Below are 20952 nucleotides of genomic sequence, written 5' to 3' on the forward strand. Positions count from 1 at the left end.
CCAACCTGTCCAGCCAGAACTCCTCGGCCCTATGTGCAGTCCACTCCTTTAAGACTCGCCGGGCTGAACTGTCGCTGAGTTAAGTCAAACCCGCCGGGCTGAACTGTCGCTGAGTTAAGTCAACCCCGCCGGGCTAAACTGTCGCTGAGTTCAGTCAACCCCGCCGGGCTAAACTGCCGCTGAGCTCAGTCCACTCCGCCGGGGTAGAATAAACTGTAATCAACCCATCACGCCGGGATCGACTGTTGCTGAGCCCAGTCCATTCCACCGGATGAACCGCCACGTCTAGTCTTGTGCTAGCCGTCGGAGTCGACTGCCGCTGAGCCCAGTCTGAGCCGAGCCCCTTGACTCTGCGTGCAGTCCTCTCCCTGGTGCCCACCCCCGGAAGCCCTCCGCCGCTGCGCTCGACCCGCTCGTATCCTCTTTCACCGGAGGGTGGGCAATGTTGCGCTGTCTGTAAACACGGGTAGTGGGCAGCCGGCAGGGCGCGGGGCTGACACGGTGCGTTTGGATCCAGCCCGGCCGCTGTACCCTGAGCCAAAGCCGGGTCCGACCGGAAACGGCCACGGAGCGAGGTCAGCCCCGCCGGCGGCCCTCTTGGCGTTGCAGGAGGCGGAGGCAGGGAGCGTTACTCTCAGCTTAGCTGTGTGCTAAATCACATGAAAAACACACGCATCGCCGTGCTTAGAGTACTCTCCTGGCTTCCATCTACTAACCCATCTACTGCTGGTGAGGAGTTAAGAAAATAACGTGATCTCGTGTACGGTAGGTGCATTTGGAATTGGAGGGGGGGGGGGGGGGGCAAAGCATAGCGTACTTCAAAGACTCCCACTATGCCAGAAGATCGATTCCAGACTAGTTACATTTTTGCCTGATGATCTGGTGTTATGACGCTGCAGTCGCTTGCCAGTGTGACCCCCAACAAACGTGCCTAAATGTGGGACATTCATGGATAAATCTGAACCCTCAATTTAACAGATGAACCTCAAGTATAACATATTTATGTCTCAGAATTGCTTGAAACTTATCGCATCGAGTCATCTGGATGCATCATTTTTTTGACAGTTTGAGCCCAGCTGGGTCACAGGGGTAAGTTGTGAAAATCATGTCATGAAGTCAAATCAGCTCTCTTCATCTTAGGATTTTGGAATCACTTCATATTCACAAAAAAGCATTGAAAATTATGCAGTCTGCAAATCCTGTACAAACTATAAGGTAGCATTTTATACGGAGTCAAAAAAATCTTTCCTCGCGCAATATTTGTATTTTTGGGTTGTCTCGTTTGCGCGCAGAAAGGTCCTTTTGAGTTGTGTGAACTGTGACCGTTGCCATGTATAGCGATGCCTGTTAAATGCACTTATATTTCATTGCACCTTTCTGCCATAATACCCTTGTCTTGATGATGATGCGAATGTATCGAAATGCCGACAGTTGCATAAATATGATTACCATCGCTGTCCTTGTCATCAAGTTTTCACTGCCTACACACACACACACACACACATATATATATATACATATATATATATATATATATATATATATATATATATATATATATATATATATATTGAGATGTTTGAGAACTAGGCCCTTATACTCGCCCAACCGATGGAAGTTGGCGAATAGCTCAGCACATGCTAGGCCAATACCTTCGATGGTTGTGTCGCTAGGTCAAGTTTTGAAGAAGTAAATAAAGCCTGGCCTCAGCATACGTCAATGGTGTAGACACAATGCTCGGCATCGAACAGCGCGCTTGAGGACAGGTGATCACGGTGCGTCAATCTTGAAACGATGACAGGATAAAGATGCCGCACGGCCAGCATGCCCGCTGATAGAAGGGTGCATACTGTCGGGTCGGAACTTGTACTTTGAGCCCGGGTTCTAAGGCCGCGAGGCTCCCAGCCAATACGAAGCATTTACTGTGCACGTGAAGCTCAGAGACCAGGAGCTGGAGCAGTGATGTGACCAGCGCTAGCCTGGTGACAGCTGGCCACCTAAACGCCACGGACATGCAACAATGTTACACTAGTGTCAAAACGCCAAACTTTTCCGATGCAACCTGACTGCCATCTACCGGCCGCAATGTGAGCTGACTGCACCGAGGCGTGCGACTACCAGCTGTCTGCCACAGTGCGGTGATATACACGCCTCGTGATCAGGCCAGCTGCGGGAACAGACCAGCTCAGAGCCCAGGCCAATTCCAGACTCACGCCAGTTTCCAGCTTCAGCCAGCTCCAGCTCAAGCCAGCTCCCAGCCTATGTTAGCCCCCAGCTCAGGCCAGCTCCCAGTTCAGGCCAACTCCAGACTCACGCCAGTTTCCAGCTCAAGCCAGCTCCAGCTCAAGCCAGCTCCCAGATTATGTTAGCCCCCAGCTCAGGCCAGCTTCCAGTTCAGGCCAACTCCAGACTCACGCCAGTTTCCAGCTCCAGCCAGCTCCAGCTCAAGCCAGCTCCCAGCCTTTGTTAGCCCCCAGCTCAGGCCAGCTCCCAGTTCAGGCCAACTCCAGATTCACGCCAGTCTCCAGCTCCAGCCAGGTCTAGCTCAGGCGAGCTCCCAGCTTATGTTAGCCCCCAGCGCAGGCCAGCTCCCAGTTCAGGCCAACTCTAGACTCAGGCCAGCTCCCAGCTCCGGCCAGCCCCAGCTCAGACCAGCTCCCAGCTCAGACCAGCTCCCAGTTAAGGCCACCTCCGAGCCCAGGCCAGCTTCCAGCTCCGGCCAGCCCCAGCTCAGTCCCGCTCCAGCTCCGAGCTCCGGCCAGCCTCGGGCCTGCGCCGGCCCCTGCCGCTCTCTGTATCGGGAGCGGCAGCACAGTGACACACCAACTCCGGGCCGGCGCCGAGTAAGTTCAGCGCCGGACGCCGGTCGACGGACCCCACGCCACTCGCGTCGTTTGTCTCCATTGCGACAGCGGCGCCGGGACAGATCTGTTTACGATGCGTTTCCTCAATTCCGGCCACTGCAAGAGAGGCGGTGACGTCACGTGTCCTTCCGTCGTTGTGATGTGGTGACGTCATTCGACCTTTGGCGGCTCACGACCGCTGCGTTTCCAGCAGCTCAGGCTCACAGCAGTTCAGGTGCAGTTCGGGCCCGTGGTACCCCTCTGCTCCGGCGGAATGTGATGGGATGTAGGAAACCGTGGTCAGCATTCACGGATTGATACAATTTCTTTGGGCACAAGCTCGAGCTCACCGGAGGAGGACCTCCTAGCCCGCTTCCTCCATTATGCGGCTTGGATCAGTGCAGCAAACACACCAATACCTGCACGTGCTGGTAGCCCAACAACTTGTGTCTATTCAGTCACTTTGCGATGTGTACTCATGGTCAAGAAAAACACGAGAGGTAATATGGTCAGTGTTCGGTCTTTGATGTGTCTAAAAGCTGCTTGTTGTAATCAAAAATTTCGGTTCGGTCTAGAGGTAAAATAAGGGTCTGTCTTGCTTAAATGCATTTATTTGATTTATCGAGATGTAAAGCAATCCGTAGCAAACCCTGCCGTGTTTATTTAAGTGGACATGTAATTATAAATAAATCGCCCATGCCGGTCATGCCATGTCTTGGTGCGGGACTCTTCTTGAGTTTCAATAAATACGGAAAGCCAATTAAGAGCAATCCGCGTGGAGCACAGTGAATGTCACTGGTGTTGGCGCCATCGGTGAGATAGCGTTTTGCACGAAAAAAAGCGCATGCCTTTGTGTGCGTTTCAACATGGTGTGCTGCTCCCACTGTTTGGCATTTATGCATCTGTTAGTTGGGTCCTAGATCCCAATATCGATATAATTTGCGTCACGATCATTGCAGTCAACCTCTGCACACGCGGCGCTTGCTGCGTCCCAAGATCTATCTGCCTCAGTCCTGCCTGCGTGAGGCTTGCCTCTCCGCCGGCCTGTGGACCACAAGCTCGTCGTCCCAGCGACGCTTTCCCCAGCAGACTGTTTCCTCTGCTGTCTCCACCAGATCCGTGCTTTGCAGCGTCTGCCGGCGCCCGTGGCCGGCTGCGAACAGCGGTGATCTCTCCAGCGGACCGCGACCGTCCGGCACCGTCGGCATGAGCTCCAGCACCGGGGATGATCTGTCGCCCAAGGCGCTGATGACTGCCACCAGCGGCAGCTCGCCGCTCTCTGACGGCGGCCTCCTCACAGCCTACAACTGCAAGCTGTACAAGCGACGCTGGCCCATACTGCTCCTCTTCGTGCTGTACTCGACCTCCAACGCCTTCCAGTGGATCCAGTACTCCATCATCAACAATGTCATCGTCCGCTACTACGACGTGACGTCGTTTTCCGTAGATTGGACGTCGATGATCTACATGGTGTTGTACATTCCACTCATCTTTCCAGCCGCGTGGATCCTCGACAAAAAGGTCAGAAGCGATGTGGAGATGAGAGAGGCAAGTTTGCAATGTATTTTAGCGTGACATTCTGAAATGGCGCTGGCGATAGCGGGCTTTACATTTGTTTGGATATTTCAAACGCTCTACGTGCTGCGGCTGCAGACCACTGTGATTGCTCCGATGGGTGGTGATTGTTGTTGGCAGCTCTAGATGAGCAAGCTTCCTGCACCGCCTGTGCTCCAGTAATCGCACCACGAGTTCACTTGGCGATGGGCTTTTGGTCTTGTTGAGACGTCACTGCATGAATGGGGTTTAGGCCTGCGCGTTTGCTGACCCGACTGCCGGCGTTCTGTCCATCAGGGCCTGCGTGTAGCTGTCATGCTGGGTTCCTTCGGCACCATGCTGGGGTCCTGGATTAAAGTGGGCAGCCTCTCGCCCGACCGCTTCTACGTCACCTTTATCGGCCAGACGGTGTCGGCCGCATCTCAGATCTTCATCCTCGGCATCCCGGCCAAGCTGGCTGCCGTGTGGTTCGGACCCGGCCAGGTGTCTTCTGCCTGCGCTATTGGTGTCTTCGGGAATCAGGTCAGATTTAGTGGCTTACCTCCAGACCGGGCTTTTTGGTGTTCATGTGAATGCGACCGCAGACATTCCCCGCTTATATCAACTATTGGCGGCTGACTCGTTGCTTCGTGTCCTGAAATGGAGCTAAGTGTTACACGATTTCTAAATGCTGACGGGGAAGGGCTCTGTGTGAGAGCTCCGCAGCGAAAAATGTTCAGGCATTGAACTTGGCTGTTATGGATGCATTCTTCAGCCGGCTGAAGTAAACGTGAAATCGCTTTCAAATGCAAGGATAACAGAACCGATCTGGCATGCTCGTTTATGCAAGATGACGTACAAGCACACGGAAAAGGAGTGTGCATACTCCGATGTGATGAAATATGCATGCACCCTGGTATCAGGAATGAAAATATTTATATCCGCTGAAATTCTTCTTTATACGGTGTCTATGTTGATTGGCCTGTACGCTGTTAAGTTGCGATTTGTAGCTTATATGCATGCAATGCGTGCCAAATTCAGGCAAAGCCAAAGCCCAAGAATGTATTGGCTGGTGGAAAACAAGGAAAGGTTGTCGACGCCATGGTTTATTGGTGTGCCAACCGTCACACACCCACACACGCCTTACATCGCCACTAAGTCCGCTATCTTGCCATGCCAATTATGACCCGCAGTGCGAAACCATGCGGGAGAAGTGTTGTTCAGTGGACAATTCAGCGCCTCTTCAGAACGTTCTGATGAGGTCAACGCAACGGTGCTGAAGTTTCCAAACTCTGACTGTGTTTCTCCGCCTATTAAGTCTTCGATGTCAGCTTTGCGACATTCGGGTCTCTCGGCTTTTGACCTGCAAACTCTTTCCGATTACCGAGATAATTGTACTTTAGACCATTCATAATTTTCATTACAATTTGCAGCTGGAGTGCGGTTTGACATCGCCATAAAATGTGTACTGCTTTGACCGATATAAAACGCTTACATCACTACACTTTATTTAAAATGTTTACATTGCCCACCGTATAACATCGCTGCACTGTGGCGCAAGCTCTCGATGAGCATGATCAGCACACAGTCACCTACAATCGCGACCTGGGTCTGCATCCTGACCCCCACCTTGTTACCCGGTCTGCAAGGCCATGTCCCTGGTGCTTGTCCTGCTCTTGGTGGGTGGCGGCACAGGCGCGTCCTGACACCGGGCGCCCGCCGGCAGCTGGGATGTGCCCTCGGCTTTCTGGTGCCACCCTCGATCGTCAAGAACAGAGCGAACCTGGACGACATCACCCACGACCTCTCCATCATGTTCTACGGCCAGGCGGCGATCACCACGGTGTTATTCCTCACCATCGCGTTTGGTGAGTTCCCACAGCACGGCTCTGGTCTGCCGGTCAGGCTGACCAGGTCCCGCGTGCGGTGGATGGTGAACTGGCTGTAGAACATGCACACCTTTAACAGGGCTTGCTCATGTGCTCGCTGTCACCGTCACAAAGCGTGCAATGTCGTGACTTGCTGTTTTGGGGATATGCGTGACCCTGTAAGAGTGTCTTCGACGCCAACGATTGTAAATTGGTTTCATTTTCCCTGAACCAGGCACCAGATTCATCCGAGACCCAGGTAAAGCCTCTATGAAATCCATCGTCTGACTGCGTGATTCTTTAAGTACACGGGCCCTGCTCAAGAGTGAGCCGTTTCGTGCTATTTCTCCGGGCTGTTATATCGTGGTGTTTGTCAGCACAACATGCCGTCAATTCGTGCGTGTAACTCGCTGGCGCCTTATCTCCCATAGGTCCCGTAACGTAGTCTGCGTAAGTGTTTCGCTTTTATGTGTTTCGAACTTGATATCTGTGTGTGATACATTTTGCTAGCTACTGCATCTGCCGGTAAGTATTGTGCGCCCGAGCCAGCATGCTCTTTTGTTGGCCATGTTCACACACCGTTCCGTGCACTTCTGCACACGTTTGCACATTTATTTAGACCGTGCACCGTAGTAGGTTCACCAGCACCTTTTGGCTACCAGTATGTGTACCTGCTATAAAAGATACATTCTGACGTTCCCTTGGAACACGACCTCTTATGTGCCGTCGATCACGATGGGCTATATGCGCACTGTTGTCACAAGTCCGTATAAGACGGGGACGCCAAGCATGACGCTTGTCTGAGACTCGCATAGTAATTCACCACGCTGCCGCGTGTGCTTTACACGCTGCAATCTGTCATGGCCGCTGACCTTCTTCGGTCACAACGTTTAAAACTATGTTCACGCCCCGGGATATGATCAACGGCAAGCGAAAGTATGCCCAAAACCTATCCCCGCACACGTTCTACGGGTATTACGACATTGGCAGCTTCATTTATCGTGGACCTCCAAACAAGGTTAAGGCTCAGATAATTTAATGTTAGTGTCCACCTTCACGCATCTCCAGGTGCCGTTTGGCTTGCTGTCATAGCGTCAAAGAAAACTCCTAGCAAAAAGAATGCTGCTGAATGAGTCAGAACAGTACGCCGTAACTTACTACATCGTTCACTCCATAACGTTTTGCGGTAAGCCCAATTCCTGTGAAGTTAATTCGCAAGGCCATACATCAAGCTGAAGGAGGGAGGCGTCAGTCTGTGCCTCCCTCCCGCGCCTCTGCCCCCCCCCCCCCCCTCCCCTGCGTATCATGCCGCTCAGTCCTTCATTCCAAACAGTATTGCTTAAGGTGGTGTTGAGTCCATTCGTAAAGTGCGGGCTTTGATTTTGATGAAGTGATGTCATGTTCGATTTCAGAACGGTGCTGGTCACTTCAGATAATGACTAGGGGTCAGCAGTACATGAATAAACAGACTCGTTGATGGCTCCAGTTCTCGATCTGTTGGTGCTCGGAGTTGATAAACACCAGTTCATCTGGGAAAATGCAAGTTACAGCATATGTGCATCAAATGCTTGCCATGCCCATATACGTCAACTGCCCTTCTAAATCGATAGCTTTGACCTGTTTGGAAAAGCCTCTTATTTTAACACTTGTGAACAATACAGCTCACATCAATCTCCGCAGGAGCGGGGTCAGCGGGGCTATGCCAGCATCTGTAAGCATGCGGGAGCTCACTCAGGGGCATGCGCAGGGAGGACGCGGGGGTACACGACTCCCACCCACTCCCTCCCCCACCAACACCCCTTAGATCGCGCGGGGACTGCAGGACCCTTGGGGCCGACGACCAAAAGCCCCATTGAACAGACTGAAGGGCCTGAGGGACTGGTCGGAGGTTGTGTTAGGGGGCAGACTGGCCCGCAGGACTAGGGCTCCTTGCTCAACAGGGAGAGGGACGGAACCCAGGATGTTAGGCCAGAATGAGTCCTTGCACAGGTCAGAGTGGACATTCTAGGTTTACATAATATCTTTATGGCTCAGAATGGTCCCTTAACATATCAGAATGGGTCTTCCACAGGCCCTCCAAGTTGGAGGTCGGCTCCCTCGTTCTTGCCCGCGCCGCGGTGGCGGTCCGGTCGCTGCCCTCCCCCCGCACCTTTGTTCGCCAGCGCGTCCCGACGTCGGTGGCCGCGACGGTTTGCAGCTGCCAGCCTTCCTGCCTACGGAAAGACTTGGCGAAAGACTGCTAGACTGGCGCAGAGGGCGTAGTGGCCCCGTGCGGCCTCGTCGTGGCACCGCCTGCCACCGACTGTTGTGGTTTCCCGGAGCCGGGCCGTGTTCATGTCTGCACGCTTCACCAACCTGGCACGGATAATGGCGTCTACTCGTGAGCACTCTTGTCACATTTCTGGTGTGAATTTGTCGCCATGACATTTTTTTACTGCACAACAGCAAGCCCGTTGGCTTGAATCGAAAATTAAGTCATAGATATTCGTAATGAATACATGGAAATGACGGTCATGGCGGAGAGAGTCACGGTCCGGAGCTCTGCTGTAGCAAGCTGTGATCACACGGGGTAATTTGTAAACTCCTGGACAGATGGCAGCAAAAGTGGTAAAAATTCCTGTCAGGGGTCTGCGAGCCGTCGCCCGTCGCCGCACGACCTGTAGAAACAGCAATGCTGAGTATCGAAGTTTTTGCCTTTGCTCAAAACGCTTTTCACTGGTCGATGTTGAAGAAAGATTGGATATCCCCAGGCAAACATGGTTTGACCATATCACTACAAAATGCTTACTTCATTTCAATTAATGATCCACGTCCAAATTTATGGGGCCGCTCAATATCTCTGAAGAACTGTGAATTGGGCTTCATCGAAACCAAGTGAGCCAACATTGGTATTGTATTTTGGGGGGGAGGGGTTTTCATCAGCAGGGGGCCTTTGTCACCCCCGGGGTCTCCATCCCCTTGCTAAGACTGGCTGCGCCCCTGAGCTCGCAAGACGGCGTGCTGCCTTCCCAGTATGAGCTGTCCGGTCCGGCTGTGCAGCCGTGCTGCACGGTGGCATCCGTTCGCGAGCCCGCACTCCCTGATCTGGAGTCGGCGACTTTGGACCCTGCATGCCCCCTGGGGCGCGTCCAATCAGCATTGGACGCTGGTACCAAACATCACGCCATGCGATCGCCGCGTGACGCCGCGCCGCACCGCTCACAACCTGCGCGCCGCCAGGGCGAAGTGCGGACCAGCGGGGAGGGCTTCACGCCACGACCGCGTGGATCCGGGATCAAATCCTGCATGGATCGACTCTCAAAAAATATGCGATAAGTCCGGAAACATAGCAGAGGAGGCAAGTGGCTGTTTTGGCCGTATTGAAAGCAGCCGTCGGACCCGTGGGCCCCCACCTGACCCCACGCCATGCAGGTGCTGATGACAGAAGCCGAAATTGAATTGCCGCGCCATTTTCTTTTGTTTGACCATGCAAACGATAAAACTGAAGTTTTGCCGCAGTTACAGCTTTATTACCGTCGAAGGTAGGCACCTGAGTTCAATTCAAGAGGAAAGCTCTTGACTGATACATGCCAGTCGCTGTTGTGTAATAACGGCCCTCTTGGTCGTCAGATTCAAGATTAGACCCGATGCCCTCAAGCAACTCTTATAAGGTCGTGAGCATTGCTTGCGCTTAACATATGACCGCCGCATAGCTTTCGGACCACTAGACAACAAGATATATGTACAGCGCCAAACACGCGCTGTAGGGTGATGTTCTCCCTTTTTCGTCGTGCCGACCTTTAGCAACGTTGCTTACAGGTTTTTAGAGTTAAATCGTAGGGGAAATCTATTTTCACCCGAATTTCACCTAGCAGCTTCCAGTCTTCAGCTCATATCTTCAGATCCGGTGTGAATGGTGGGAAATTCAGGGAGCGAAGCTCTTGATGTACCGGGTGACTAGGGAATGTCACCATATTTTAGATGGAAGTTCGCTTCACCTGTGGCTCACAGGGGCGCAGCCAGAGCCTTGGCGAGGAGGGGAGAAGGCACAGGGTTGAGAAAGGGCCCCTGATATAGTCGAGTTGCCATCCTTATACTTCCTACATGAGACCCTGCAATGTCAAATACCGCGAATTTTTCGTGGAAATATGTTCTATGTAACTAGGAGATTCAAATTAGGCGCTAGTTGTGCAACTTTGATCGTTTTCGGAGTTCAAGACGGCCGTCGCCGCCATCTTTAATGTATTTTTCTGGTTGTCGCTGTTTCTCGGTGGCTTGGAGGACTCTGTGACACCTTTTTTGAAGGATTTCCTGTGGCAGGGAGCTCATTTCTCTTGATAGTCGGATTCGTTGGGGTCGTCGGGTCCGTTATGATCTCCGTTGCCCATGCCCTTCATCGTGGGATCCGTTGGGTCGCCCCGGCCCCTCTTCGGGCCTCATCAAACACTGTCTCCGTTCGGCTCAGGCCCTTTGTGAACATAGGACCACCTGTCAGGCACTGTGGGTGCATGACAGGTACAGGGGCCGCGACCAGTGGAAATCGCAGACGCCGGCTTTGTAGCTGATCGGGAAGTGGGGTCTGACGTTCGTACCGGCACGGAGTCGGCTGTGCAGTACGGGTGATGCCTGGCCGGCATGTATACTCTGATGAACTTAGGGCGTTCCGATCTGTGCGCAGGGCCCTCTGGCTGGCATTGGAGTGTCCGCCCCTTTGGACCGGGGCCCTTGCATACGCCAGCCCCAATTGTGAGCCCCGTCCAGTTATATGTGTGGCGTAAAGGAGCGCTGGAGTGGTCCCTCGGCGCCTTGACCCAGCTTTGCAATCACCAAAGGACACAACCGCGCCTTTCACATACGGTATGAGCCTGCGAGCCACATAGTTCCTGTTTCCAAAGACAGGTCAAATGGACTGATATCGTGGCAGACAAAGCACTCAGCTAAACTGACTTGCATTTAACCCGTACGTGTACACCGCACGCCTTACGAAGAGCATAAGCAGCAGTTTGTCTGTGGGGAGCTGGCCGACCTGGGCTGGCAGGCGCCGTGGTCGTGATCTCGTGCTGACCGGAACCCGACCCGGCCCGGCCTGGCCCGCAGTGTTCCAGAACGAGCCGAAGCTGCCGCCGTCGCCGGCGCAGGCCGCGCTGCGCCAGGCCGAGCCCGAACATTATCTTCTCAGCATCGTGCGCCTGCTGAAGAACCGGCACTACATTCTGCTGCTCGTCACTTACGGCATGAACGTCGGCGTGTTCTACGCCATCTCCACACTGCTCAACCAGGTCGTGCTCATCTATTACCCCGTGAGTTGGGCTCTGTTTCTAGAGCTTTGTTTGCATCTCGACTTTAGCCGTGGCCGTCGTTTTTGGTGAGCATCTCTGTCGTTGATTGGTTACCTTTCCCTAGCACGTCTATGGTGTAGCATTTATTCTATCGCGTGCAGATGGCCCGCAGCCTAAAGCGACACGATGACGCGAGTGTTGCAACTCACGAACCCATCCCCGTGCCCCCGTTGCGTCTGTCTCCAGGCGTCCAGTCCCCGCAGGCCGCGTCTACACCAGGCCGCTTCGCACATTCTAACCCGTCCGTTATTTTCGTGGCCGTCCACCAGAGGCCGTTCCCGGCAGGCCGCGCACATTGTCTCGCTGTCAGGGACTGTAGTGGGCGTGTGTCAGAGGCCGTCATTGAGCTGCCCCCAGCAGACCTCGTTCGGTGAGATATGGGTCCGCTGGGGGTTGGCGGTGGGAGCTGGGGCTGGCAGGCTAAACGTTGTGGGCGGCGAAAAAGCTTGTGCAACTGAGACTGCCCCGAGATAAATGGAGTCGCCCAGCGCCATCCATTGAAAGGCTGGCTGCCAACAGCTCGGCATAAGATGGCCTATGGTTGTAGCAGTAAAGGGCTCAGATATGGTCTTTTGAACGGCGCGGCAGAATTTCATGGCACTTTTCACGATCGGTCACCATGGGAAATTAAGGGCATAGGCTGTGCGGGCAGCGCTCCGAGCAGAACGCGGGCGCCATCTTCTCCTGCCTGCCCCTGGTGAGTGCCTTATCAGCCCCGGGGGCATTCCGCCACAGAACGCCCGGAGCATCACGCCCTGATCACTCCCATATATCAACTGATTTTTCTTAGAGTTATCTGGTGCTCTGAATTATTTAGCGAGCTTTTTAGCTCGATTTGTCTACTTTTTACACGTATACCCACATTTATTTTAGCCAGCGGTGCAGGATTTTTAACGGAAGGCATATTCTACAGCATCAGTGGCAGATCTAGGGGGCATGGAGGCCATAATTCCTTCTTTGGCCAAAGTGGCACCAAAATCTCATGACGAGTGGTCACCAAAAATCGTAATTTCAGGCCCAGAAAACCCTTTATTCTAAAGATGCACCGAATTACAGGGACAACACGAACTATCCCAAATTGTCATTTTCGAGTGGTACCAGGTTCCAGGAGAACCATAGTGGACCACAAACCTTCATTTTCAAGGAACACCGAATCCAGGGGCACAACAGCGCTGTGCCTCCCATCCTGACGAAATCTCAGACCGACCCCTTGGGGTGGTGTCACCAGAGCCTTGGTTTCGGGACAAAACATCCTCTATTTTTTTAAGAATCGCTGAATCCGAGTGAGCCTTTTCAAGGGTTACAACAGGGACACAAAAATGTTGTGTTCCAAAGTGTTGTGTTCCAAAAATTGACACAACCACTCTCATTTTAAAAGGGGATCAACATTAAATAGTGCCACAATTGTTATGACTTTCACCCCAATAAAATCCTAGATGTGTCCCTTCGACGAAGAGGCACTAAACCCCCTTTTTCCGGGCAACGCAACCTTTATTTTCCGGGGGCACCCAATTTCAGAGGTGACCACCAAGAGCCCCGATTCGGCATTCTTAGCGGGCTCCAAATTCCAGGCGACAGCAATATTGTGCCTCCCACTTCAATGTAATACAGGGTCGGCCACTTGCGCCCGGGGGCACTGAAACCTTCATTTCGGGTTACCATGGACTTGATTTTCAAGAGGCACTAAATCTAAGTGAGTCACTTAACACGCGTCGGGGTGGCCGGTAAACACCCTTTGTTCGGGTGGGGTTTAATTTGACCCCCTGAGATCTCAGAAACTAGGATAGCTAGAAACACCAAATTCACAGGGTGAACTGGTGTGTACGTGGATTCACTCGCGCCAAAGTTTGAAGTTCGTGGGTTATGACCTTAAGGTCAAAGAAGGCAAGACAGAATTAACCCTCAGATTGGTGTCCCAACTGCCTCCATACCTCCCCATGCAACCGCCGTAAAGCTGGGTATCTGTTCGAAGCAAAATTAAAAAGAGGTCAGTGACGTTTTTTGATCTTTGTAAGCTTAAGGTGACTAAATGCCTACAAAAATGTTTTTTTGTCGTTCGAATAAGCGCTAGAGGTCACGCTAGGCGGTGTTTCTTGAAACGAAATCTGGACCTGGGTCATTTTAGGTCAGTAACCTACTTTCACCGTTAATCAGCCCATGTAACATGTCTGCTGCGGTCCCTGTCACTTATAAATTCGAACTGAGCACCAGAAACTATCTCATGCAACCAGTCCCCCGAGAAAAAAAGCAGGCTAGTTTTAATCTCGGTCTGACCTTCATACCTGATTTAAGGCTAATGCGATAGGTTGCAATTCGAAATTTCATTGGTTTATTGCCTACAGAACTATCTCACACAGGTTTAGCTGATCCAACACTCCGTTGTTGCATCACATACAACGATTCTCTGGAAATGCCCTTCACTGACAGCTATAACCTGACTTTGAGATGCTATAGGTCAGTCCCCTTGCAAGATATATTTTTTCTATCCCAAAATCTGATAATTAATTTGCTATAGCTTGGCAAAGTTTGCTGCGGCTACGCCATGTTGTTCGGAAGTCATTCTAGATCGGCTCGTTCGACACAGGGGCGCCAAAAACCATCCATGCGGGGCACGATCATTTTTATTTTTAAGAGGCACCAAATTCCATTGACATCGCAAAGAGGCTAAAACATACATTTCCAAGAGGCAACTAATTCTGAGGGACAATGCGATGTCCATGCCTCATCTTCGACAACATATTGGATTCACCCATTTGGCAAGGGTTACGCAAACATTTAGTTCGAGGCATCATAACAAGGAGACGCTAAATTTGAAAGGGTCATGTGATCGACTCATACACCTTCTTTCTTAATTGACAACAAAATGCAGTGGCGCCAGAACCTCGCTATCTTCACCATGACGGTTCCTGGACCGGCCCCTTCGGCGAAGGGATACCAACACTTTTATTTAGGGGCATGATAACCTTCATCTTCAAGGCACGCCTAATTTCAGGGACGCCATAAACGATCCTAAAATGAGATTTCCACAATGAACCAAATTCCAAGAGCGATACTATCATGGGCGCACATAGCGGGGGAGGCGCAGGGACATGAGACCTCTCTTTGGTTCTGAGGTTCCGAAAGCCTCGAGGGGTTCAGAGAGGCCTCTCGGGGCCGGCGATCCAGTGTCCGATGGAAGGGTCTGAACGGCGGGTGGGAGGCCATATGAAGGCAGCACGGCGCGAAGGCCGGCTCCTAGAATACCAGTCTGAGATCCTCTTGCATCGATAGGGGTCCCATGGGACAGAGAGAGTCTCCAGATCAGTCAGTTGACTGAAACCACAATTCTGAGCAGTAAGCAGCCGGTTTCGTGCCGATCTGTGTCCTGGGGTACTTTCCCACGCAGGAACCAGGTCGGGATCTGCAAATGCCAATCAGAAAACCTCTTGCATTGGCCGACGCCTCTGAGACAGTGAAGGGCCCCTGTGCTGGTCGGGGTCAGCCCACAGTGGCTAACAGGGGGCCCTGTGTCGACAGTGGCCTTCCAAGTCGGCCAGGGAAACATTTGCTGAACAGGGACAGGGACGGGACAGCAAATGTCACAGGGCCTCCTGCGTTGGTGGGGCCCTCTTGACAGTGAACGGAGATATGATTAATGACACGACAAGGGTTTACACTCTCAATGAGACAGTGGAAGGACTGTGTTAGTCAGAGGCCCCAGTACCGAACGAGGGGCCCTCCGCACCGTTTCAATCAGGGGTCGGTGATCTGATTTGGTGTCCCGGCGCCAATTATTGGACTCCCTGCACCGGTAAGGGATCTTCCTGCGTCAGGTGAAGCCCCTGCATCGATCCGCTGCCAGATGCTCCGGTCAGAGGGCCTGTCGCATCAGGGAGCGGACCGGCGCGGTGTATGAGGTATTCCTTTGAGGATCTCCACATTACCCAGGGACTCAGTCCCCGTATCACCAGAATCGCAGCCGCTAGGTAGCCCGGACTGGAACGTAAGCGCATTACGGACGTATTCCAAAGAGGCAGCAAAGTGTGTCACCGGCAACACGAGCTCATACCTCATCGATTTTTTATAGGTACGAACAGGCATGTGACTAAAAGGCGATGAAAAGAAAATGAGATAGACACGTAAGAATAAGTAGGTTATTAGAATGCAGTATTGTTGCATCGCCGTACAAGACATTTTGCGCCGCAGTATTTCAGTAAAGACTTGTACTTTATCGAAATCCTGCATACGCTGCAGTGACTCTTACAACGCCGTCGATATCGTGAACCGAACGCATTGCGCGTTAATCTTCTCACTAGGAAATTCCTCTTGCTGCAAACCACAGAGCACGTTTGCTATTTTCTCTCCCGCCCACTGCTCTGCTCCGTCCAGTTTTGCAACACGATGATCACTTGACTTATGCTATTTACGTCTCGGATAGCGACAGAACTCTGCACATTATCTTCGCGCGACCCGGGGAAGGAGTCTGCGCTTTATTAGGCTGAGCGCGGATGACCAGCGTCTGGTTTGATGAAAGGAAAGCACGAATCCACCCGCTTTCAAACTGCGATGTGACTCTCCTTGCGCCGTATGGACACGATAGAGCAAAAATTGGTCTCGCCGAACGGGCACGCCAATGGTCCACAACGCAAAAAGATCTCAAGTAAAATAGAGTTGTTTCCAGCTGGCCTGCTTCTACGTCAGTCACAAGTTAAAATTGGTTGAATTCGTGTGTCATGGAACTAGGTTTAGGTCATCCACGTGACGTCATTTGTCGCGGTGCTGATCGGCGGGTCGGTGACATCCGGCTTGAGGCCGAACATGGCGGGCCGCAGCAGGCGGCTGCCGCATGGCGCGGGCCGCGACATCAGACACACACTGCGGGTCTACCTGACGGCATGCTCGACGCCTTAACACGCCTTTGTCGCGCTTGGCGGCTGCTCTACAGGACGGCACTGTGTGTCTCTTTGTGAGAGTCATAGCAATCCACCCTGCCCAAAATTTTGAGCTTAGTACACCCGCGTAGTCTTGAATGCGGGATTTTACCCCTAACGCTTTATCTGTTTTTTTTTTAATTACAGCTCAATAGGTTGCCAAAGCACGATATCTATTGAATAATTGTGCGCGTATCTTACATGTGACACCAGTAAGTTGCTGAACTCTTTTTTCGGAAAGTTCGTGCTCTTTTAATGCGAAGTGACGCGCAAACACCTCGTCTCATAAAGGTTAGTCGCGGCGCGTGTTTGCAGTTTGCGTGCCTGCGAGGGCGTACGTTTATCGCATTCCTTGTGCAGCTATGACTCTCTGTGCAGCATTAGTCTCGTATTGCGTCGTGCTGCGTAGGTTTCTTGGTCGAGACTACGGATATCTCGCGGGGCGGCGCCAAAAAAAGAAGATTTTTTGGGCGCACTACATACATGTTAAGTGAAATCAATGAAACCCTGAATGAAGCTTACAGTGCATGTCTGTGGGCGATAGGAATAATAAACAGACATCAGTTTTGGAAGTGTGCTGGTCATCCCACTGGCCCCCGAACCTGGGCCCGGACCTCAGACACTTACAAACCATCGATCCCGAGCCGGCGATGCCTAAACCTATTGATTACTGAACACCGATTTACCATATTTGCCTGCTTGACCCTGCTACTTGATGTCTAGTAACGCTATGGCGATACTTTGAATTTGCTTATTGCATTTTCAGAATCGTGTCAGTCATTGCTTTCTCGTCTTTTGTCGTGGTGAGCTGTTCACCGACCGCGGAAGCATATTTTCTTCGTCTTTAGGAGTACGGTTGCGTAGCGTCACCCTGGTTCAAGATATACAAATCCTGTCTGCTCACACCACCAGGTTACCATTCTGACAGCTGAGGAGATGAGCGATGCATTTAACGTTGAACGCTGGGCCATAATGCATTACAAAAGTTCGGAGGGTTAACTGAGAAGGATGGCTAACACCGTGCCCTCGCCCACACTCCATAGACAAAAATATGGGCCGTCGCCCATGTATGGAATGTTCCTGCCCTCCCATCCCTCTTATTTTCGTCCTGTCTCAGGTTATAGGTTTACGAAAGGATTGACACGAGGTATCAGTATCACGTATCAGGAATAATTGTTCAGACTATCATCCTCGTCTGGTGTGTCAGTATGCACACAACGTTTCATTACTTCATTTCCTTGGCTTAATTGATAAAGCACTGGAGTTGCAATCAGAATACCCTGGCTCAACTTCCAGAAATTTTGATGAGAGAGCTCTAGTGTTGACGAGTATGTGGCCGAAAGCCGAACATCATACAGTCCTGAAGTGCCCACAACACCCGACAACGGCCGGAGAGTTTAATGGCTGGGACGTTGTGTACAGACTAACACCCCAAACGAGGATTATAATCCGAACAATTATACCATCGTTTTCAGCTTTGTTAGATTGCTGATGCATTCAGCCTTCTGGGTAGACTGGTTGCATTTTATGTGCTTATTTCATCACAAATTTGGTCATCTAGTCAGCCTCATATACAGCTGTTTAGTACCGACGCCATCGCTGGATGGATGATGATTCGAACAATTTCTGTTTACTCAAGGAGACGTTTGCGTGACGTGAAGGCACCTAACGACTGAGAGGTATTATAACAGTCGTCCAACGTTGCGTCCATCAGTAATCTGCCCCGCATTTAACCCAGAGCGGTGGTCTGCGCTCTGCGACACAATCCAGGCGCACACGAAATTGGTCTGTTTGTTACTGCCCCAAGTGCTATTGCATGTTTGCCTCTGCGCTGTTTATTTTCGCAAGCTGCCAGCGGCCACACAAATAAATCTACCACATCAAGGGACTGGCCCGCCAAACGAACACCAGATGCCGTGTAGTGTCTTCTCAGTATTGCGGGTGGCGTAAATGCGGAGGAGTGTGTCTAGAGTGAAGGAGTGAGGCTTCAAGTAATATCCATCGACTTACCACTCAGCCATGTAAACAAATATGAAATTTGGTTCCATTTACCTGCGTAATGCACCTATCATCTAACCAAACACATTCATATACCCGTGACTCTCCTTCCCCTTTAGTCAGGACGCTTTATGCTGGCGTGTCTTGGCGCGTCTACAGGGGACGCGTCTTGCTCCTGTGCGCGGCTCCAGAACTGTCAGAGCGCACCCAAGCTGGTTGTCTGCTGCTGTTGTCTGCCAAGCTGTTTTAGCCAACCATGTTCCTCATATAGCCCTTTCATCCTTAGCCGAATATTATAGCCCTGTTCCAAATCATTTTGTATCCGTATATCATAGCCCTATTCCAAACTGATATTTATTATATCATTTCCATTATCAATGTAAGGTTCATAATTAATTCGTTCATTGAATTTCACGACTGATTTCCTCATTCCTCACACATAGACGATTTAAAAGCTGGATGTGCACTCGTGGCAGTTTGTAAGTGGAAGGCCACTACACCGCACGTGCTTGAAAATACTGATGCGCTGCAATGTTTGTGGCCAGTATCATCGCGAGAACTTGAATTGGTGACATAAGTACCTAGCTAATTTTTCGTAAATGTAGTTCCTGCCCATCCCATTGCGATAGCGTTGGCGATTTCATCCGACTTTTAGCCATATTTGGACATTTCATGACAGGTTTGCTGACTGCTGCCGTCCCATCCCAGTGCACAGCATAACAAAATGTTCCGTGCCATTTATAGATGTAAACAAATATTAAATTTGTAGTAGAACTCTTCATGTAGTGAGGATCGTGTCTCCTGTGCCAGCATTAGCTGGGGCCCCGTAGCCACTGGCGTCCGATGGTCAGCATCAGCATTAGCTGGGGTCCCGCAGCCGCTGGCGTCCGATGGTCAGCACCAGCATTAGCTGGGGCTCCGTATCCACTGGCGCCCGATGGTCAGCTCCAGCATTAGCTGGGGTCCCGCAGTCGCTGGCGTCCGATGGTCAGCACTAGCATTAGCTGCGGTCCCGCAGTCGCTGGCGTCCGATGGTCAGCACTAGCATTAGCTGGGGTCCCGCAGTCGCTGGCGTCCGATGGTCAGCACCAGCATTAGCTGAGGCTCCGTAGCCACTGGCGCCCGATGATCAGCTCCAGTATTAGCTGGGGCTCCGTAGCCACTGGCGCCCGATGGTCAGCTCCAGCATTAGCTGGGGTCCCGCAGTCGCTGGCGTCCGATGGTCAGCACCAGCATTAGCTGAGGCTCCGTATCCACTTGGCGTCCGATGGTTAGCTCCAGCACTAGCTGAGGCTCTGTAGCCGCTGGCGCCCGATGGTCAGCACCAGCACTAGCTGAGGCTCCGTAGCCACTGGCGTCCGGCGGCCGATTCACATTCTTTGGTTAGGTTTATGAAAAACGAGGTTTTCCACGCAGCTGGTACCACTGCCATGCAGTTTAGGATACCGATATATCTGTGGCGAATCGGTGTACATGGTTATTTAACAAGGGGGCGTATCTTAGCACGCGTTCGGGTTGGTGGGTCACTTTGCACCTTATAAAGCCTTTTACAAAATGATTTTCCGAGGGTGCTGCGTGGCCGCGCCAAATTTTTCACAGCTGTAGGCATATAAAACGAGCACTTTTGTATGACATTTGCATCTTCCTTGAAAGGTTTTTGACCTATGGCAGATCAAAGCCGAGCCGTGGCTGTCAACGAAAGCAGTTTCTAGAGATCTGATGTTCAACCTGATGCGACAACGGAGTGTTAGACGAAGCCATGTACCTCTGAGATAGCTTCGTAGGCACTTCAGCAATGGACTTAGGATTATGACAAATTCCATCGACTCAGGGCCAAGTATGAAAGCCAGACCGGGGCCAAACCGATCTGGTTTTCTACTAGGGAGCTTGCTGAATGAGACAGTTTCTGAAGCCATTTAGAATTTCTTGATAATAGCGACCGCAACAGGTATCTTTGTGGACTTTTTGAGGTCATAGTAGGTCACTGACCTGGAATGACCCAGATCGATTCCTTGTTTTTAGAAATGCACGGCCTAGCGTAATCCCTGACGCTTATTCAATTGACAAAATCAAAACAATATGCTAGACTTGGTTGAATAACAAAAATAATAGTACTATGACATTCTCAAGTTGAAACAAGTCGGTGACCTAAAATAAGCATCAATGATATTTTGCTTAAAATAGGTATTCAGGTTCAGGGCGGTTGCGTTAGGAAGTCGGGGCACGTTGGAGACCATTCTTTGGTTTGACCTGGTTTTACCTGATTTGGCCCAAAGGTCATGGCTTATAAACATACAATTTGGACAGTAGTGAATGTTTATACAGATCAACCCATTCCGTGAATTGAGTGTCTAGCTCTCTTGCTTTTTTTTAGATATCAGGGGGCTCAGATTGCCACCCAGCGCCACCCAGGGCGAAGAGTATTCAACCGCCACCAGGGCGTGCGTTAAAGTACGCTAAACGTGTACCACTCCAGAGGATA

The 20952-nt window shown here is 51.5% G+C and overlaps 2 protein-coding genes across 2 annotated transcripts in view; one reads left to right on the forward strand and one right to left on the reverse strand.

Moving 5' to 3' along the window:
• Positions 1-4139: 4139 nt before the first annotated feature.
• On the forward strand, positions 4140-11881 carry LOC119114944 (feline leukemia virus subgroup C receptor-related protein 2-like; the record flags this gene model as incomplete). Its single annotated transcript, XM_037238998.1, has 5 exons — positions 4140-4364; positions 4695-4919; positions 6103-6244; positions 11321-11523; positions 11873-11881. Coding segments are annotated over 5 exons (804 nt in total), but the record flags the coding sequence as incomplete, so codon positions are not given.
• A 7777-nt stretch (positions 11882-19658) lies between these two features.
• LOC119114945 (inactive dipeptidyl peptidase 10) overlaps positions 19659-20952 on the reverse strand; it is a 30616-nt gene continuing 29322 nt past the window's right edge. The window contains exon 6 of the mRNA XM_037238999.1: positions 19659-19765. Within this exon, the coding sequence (XP_037094894.1) occupies positions 19659-19765 (107 nt within the window). The remainder of the gene's footprint in view (positions 19766-20952) is intronic.

This window comes from Pollicipes pollicipes, unplaced genomic scaffold (assembly GCF_011947565.3).
Source record: "Pollicipes pollicipes isolate AB1234 unplaced genomic scaffold, Ppol_2.1 Scaffold_3087;HRSCAF=3621_pilon_pilon_pilon, whole genome shotgun sequence".
Classification (NCBI taxonomy): domain Eukaryota; kingdom Metazoa; phylum Arthropoda; class Thecostraca; order Pollicipedomorpha; family Pollicipedidae; genus Pollicipes; species Pollicipes pollicipes.